Source organism: Chrysochloris asiatica, unplaced genomic scaffold (assembly GCF_000296735.1).
Source record: "Chrysochloris asiatica unplaced genomic scaffold, ChrAsi1.0 scaffold00042, whole genome shotgun sequence".
NCBI lineage: Eukaryota > Metazoa > Chordata > Mammalia > Afrosoricida > Chrysochloridae > Chrysochloris > Chrysochloris asiatica.
This window is the reverse complement of record NW_006408560.1, coordinates 18,314,811-18,318,755: the sequence shown is the minus strand read 5'-3', so window position 1 is coordinate 18,318,755 and position 3,945 is coordinate 18,314,811. Positions and strand designations below refer to the sequence as shown.

At 40.6% G+C, this 3,945-nt stretch overlaps 1 protein-coding gene across 1 annotated transcript; it reads left to right on the top strand.

The window, feature by feature from the left end:
• The first annotated feature begins 1,100 nt into the window (after window positions 1-1,100).
• LOC102829694 (olfactory receptor 6N2-like) lies at window positions 1,101-2,045 on the top strand. Its single transcript, XM_006861751.1, has one exon. The coding sequence runs from the start codon at window positions 1,101-1,103 to the stop codon at window positions 2,043-2,045; it is 945 nt and encodes a 314-aa protein (XP_006861813.1).
• The last annotated feature ends 1,900 nt before the right edge of the window (window positions 2,046-3,945 follow it).

Here is a 3,945-nt window from a genome sequence, read left to right as displayed (position 1 = left end):
TCATTAACAACCTGTGAGATGCAGATGACACAACCTTTCTTTGTGAAAACAAAGAGGACTTAAAGCACTTTCTGACTTGGGTTACAACTCAATGTAAAGAAAACAAAAACCCATACAACTGGACAGATAAACAACATTATGATAAATCGAGAAAAGATAGAAGTTGTCAAGAATTTACTTTTATTTGAATCCATAATCAATATCCATGGAATCAGCAGTCAATAAATAAAATGACATGTTGCATTGGGCAAATCTGCTGCACAAGACCTCTCTAAAGTGCTAAAGAGCAAAGACGTCCTTTTGAGAATTAAGGTACACCTGACATATCCATGATATGTTTAGTTGCCTCATGCATGTGAAAACTGGATAGCAAATAATGAAAAATCTGTAGAAGAATCATTGCATATTAATTTTGGTGGAGACGAATATTAAAAGTGTCATAGACTGTCAGAAGAACAAATACATCTGTCTTGGAAGAAGTACAGCCAGAATTTCCCTTAGAAGCAATAATGGTGAGACTTCATCTCATGTACTTTGATCACATTATCTGGAGGGACTAGTCTCCAGAAAAGGCCATCATTCTTGATAAATTGAGGGCCAGCAAAAAAGAGGAAGACTCTCAACAAGATTAATGCAATAGATACAACAATGGGCTCAAACACAACAACAATTGTGACAATGGTGTAGGACTGGGCAATGTTTTGTTCTATAAGTCAGGACTGACTGGACACCATCTAACAACACGAAGCTGTGAGAAAAGAAATGATCATTGTTAAAGCCAACCATTTGTTATGCTTCTATTATGGCAACTCTAGATAACTAAGGGAGCCCTGGTATAGCACTGTAACTAAGTAAGCACTGGACTGCTAAATGAATAGTTGGTGGTTGAAACCACCAATTGCTATTCTGAAATCCTATGCCAGGTCTGTGAGTCAGCGATGACTCAACAGTACTTAACAGTAAACAGTAGATAACTAAGACAACGTGTAGGATCCTTTCAATCTCATGTGTTCTTGACCGATGCTCTTGGGAAATTTCTCAGGTAAGAAAGAAGCCTAAAGTGTTTAATCTTCTGTCTTCACCCCTTGTTCCTAGAAATGATGGATCACACCAACCACACTTGGACCCAAAGTTTCATCCTTGCTGGTTTCACTACCACTGGTACTCTGCGACCTCTTGCTTTCTTGGGGACCCTGTGCATCTATCTTCTCACCCTGGGAGGGAACCTGTTCATTATTATTCTGGTTCGAACAGATTCTGGACTGTCCACACCCATGTACTTCTTCATCAGTGTCCTCTCCTTCTTGGAACTCTGGTATGTCAGCACCACGGTGCCCACGCTGCTACATACCTTGCTCCGTGGACGTTCACCCATCTCTTCTGTTTTGTGCTTCATACAGCTGTATGTCTTCCACTCCTTGGGCATGACTGAGTGTTACCTACTGACTGTCATGGCAGTGGACCGCTACCTTGCCATCTGTCGCCCGCTCCATTACCATGCACTCATGAGCAGACAGGTACAGATATGGTTGGCAGGGGCCACTTGGATGGCTGGCTTCTCAGCGGCACTTGTGCCTGCCAGTCTCACAGCCAGTCTTCCCTTCTGCTTGAAAGAAGTGGCCCATTACTTTTGTGACCTGGCACCTCTAATGCAGTTGGCATGTGTGGACACAAGCTGGCATGCTCAGGTCCATGTTGTGGTGATTGGAGTGATCAATGCATGTAACCTTGTACTCATTTTGGGACTCTACGGGGGCATCCTGAGAGCTGTATTGAAGCTGTCCTCTACTGCCAGTCGTGCCAAGGCCTTCTCTACCTGCTCCTCTCATATGACTATAGTGATACTCTTCTTTGGTTCTGCCTTCATTGTCTATGTAGGGCCACCTGAAATCCGGTCTGAGGGCAAAGACAAGCTTATTGCCTTGGTGTATGCTCTTTTTACCCCATTCTTCAACCCCATTATTTATACATTTCGTAACAAAGAGGTTAAAGATGCTGTGAAGAGACTCACTGCGAGGATGAGGACTGTGTTAAAGGGGTCCTGAGGATCTATAGGGTCAGAGGCCATCCACTTAGCAAGTGAAAATAATCACCCAATCAAAGACCAGATGGCAAAACTATTAATTGATAGTTTCTCAAACATATTGCGTATACCAACTAAAATGACCACAGTCTTCAAAAACTATTTGTCTCTGACACCATGCTTGTCTAAAATGGGACAAAGGACATGCAAAAGAAAATCTCTAAGAAAAAATAAGCATGTGAGTAAAAACATTTAAGTAGATTTGTAACTTAAAGAAAAACAGAACTATGGAGATAAGAACTGGAAAGATTACAAGTGGATATAGGAGTTGTAGTCAACATAGGCCATCTAAAGAGAAAGTGAGAAGAACGTATTGAGGTTGGCAAAAAGAAAATTAAGAAAAAGATTGCTTGGGCAAACTTTCATATGTGAATTGATGATCAATAGGAAGAGGACTCCTAAATGTAGAGTTGAAGTTTCCTGCATTACCCTACAATAAAAGGATCCTAAAGTGGGGGATAAGAATTTATTTTCTAATTGGAAAGAGCAAGAGATTGTAGACAAAGATACTGAATGTGTTCATGGTCTAAGTGAGTTACAGAAATATATTCTGACATTAGCATTTGAAACATAATTCACTCAACCAGGAGTAGTTGATGACATCCCTTAAGTGCAAAAATAGTTCTGGAAATCATGCAGAGATATAAAAATTAGAAATAATTTCTGTTCTCAAAGAACTTGTGGTTTTGTTTTAAGGAGATGGCTCTCTCTCTGTCTGTCTCTCACACACAGCTGCAGCAATAGCAGGAGCAGTAACAGCAGGTTGTATTGTCTAACAACAAGAAATAAAACATTTCCATTTTACTGTGTGTACATATGCAGTGGTATAAGCACAGGAGAAGTGAAAGGAGAGCGTGGCTTGGCAGGGAGGGAGGGGAAAACACAAAAATCTCATAGTTGATTCTGATAGTTCCCCAAGTTTAAAACTTTGGAATCCTAATAACTAGGTTCTCATCCCACCAGGCATGGAAATGTACTATCAGTCAAGGACATTTCCCTGTCTCAAGCTAATGTGGCCTACTGAAAATACAATAAGAAAACTCATTTGTAATATACTTCTTTTGGACGAAATTATTTTTAAATTTCTTACGAATCAGGCTGCTAATCCAATGGTCAGCAGTTCGAAACTACCAGCTGTTCCACAGGAGAAAGATGAGGCTTTCTGCTCCTGTAAAGATTTACAGCCTCGGAAATCCTGTACAGGGTCGCTATGAGTTAGAACCGACTCCACTGCACATCACAACAATAACAGTTTGCTGTTGCTGTTAGGATTCCTGGTGTTACAGTGATTAAGTAATTGGCTGCTAAACTGAAGGTCCGTGACTAGAACACAGCAGCCACTCTCTGCGAGGCGGATGTGACTTATCTGCTTGTGTAAAGACTTACGGTATTGGAAACCGCATAAAAGTAGTTCTGCTCTGTTCTTAAGGTCTCAGTGAGTCAGAATCAACTTTACAGCAACAGATTTAGTGTTTGTGCCTGTGGTGTGTTTTACAATATGGTTTTTGGTTTCCTGTTTCTGAATGATAATGTTCAAAGACTTTATTTCTAAGCAGGGATGGTTTGATATTCATTTTAACCTATTTTACTGGAAGGAAAATGTGTGTGGGGTGAAAGACAGTAACACTGACTGAGTTGGGACTCAGTCATCCTGATTAGGATCACATAAAGTTTATAAATCTCCAATGATTGATCTTTTGTGAATGGTTTGTCCATTTTGAGGATTTTCCATGACAGCATAGCTGCAGGTACATTTTCCCTGAACATTTAGGCCAGATTTGGACTGTTCTGTCTTTTCCAACTTTGATAAGTCCCAAGTAAAGGCACTATAGGATCAGCACTGGACTGTGAACCACAAGGTC

Coding starts and splice junctions, on each gene's coding strand:
- LOC102829694 (XM_006861751.1), top strand. CDS start 1,101: ATGGATCACACCAACCACACTTGGACCCAAAGTTTCATCCTTGCTGGT.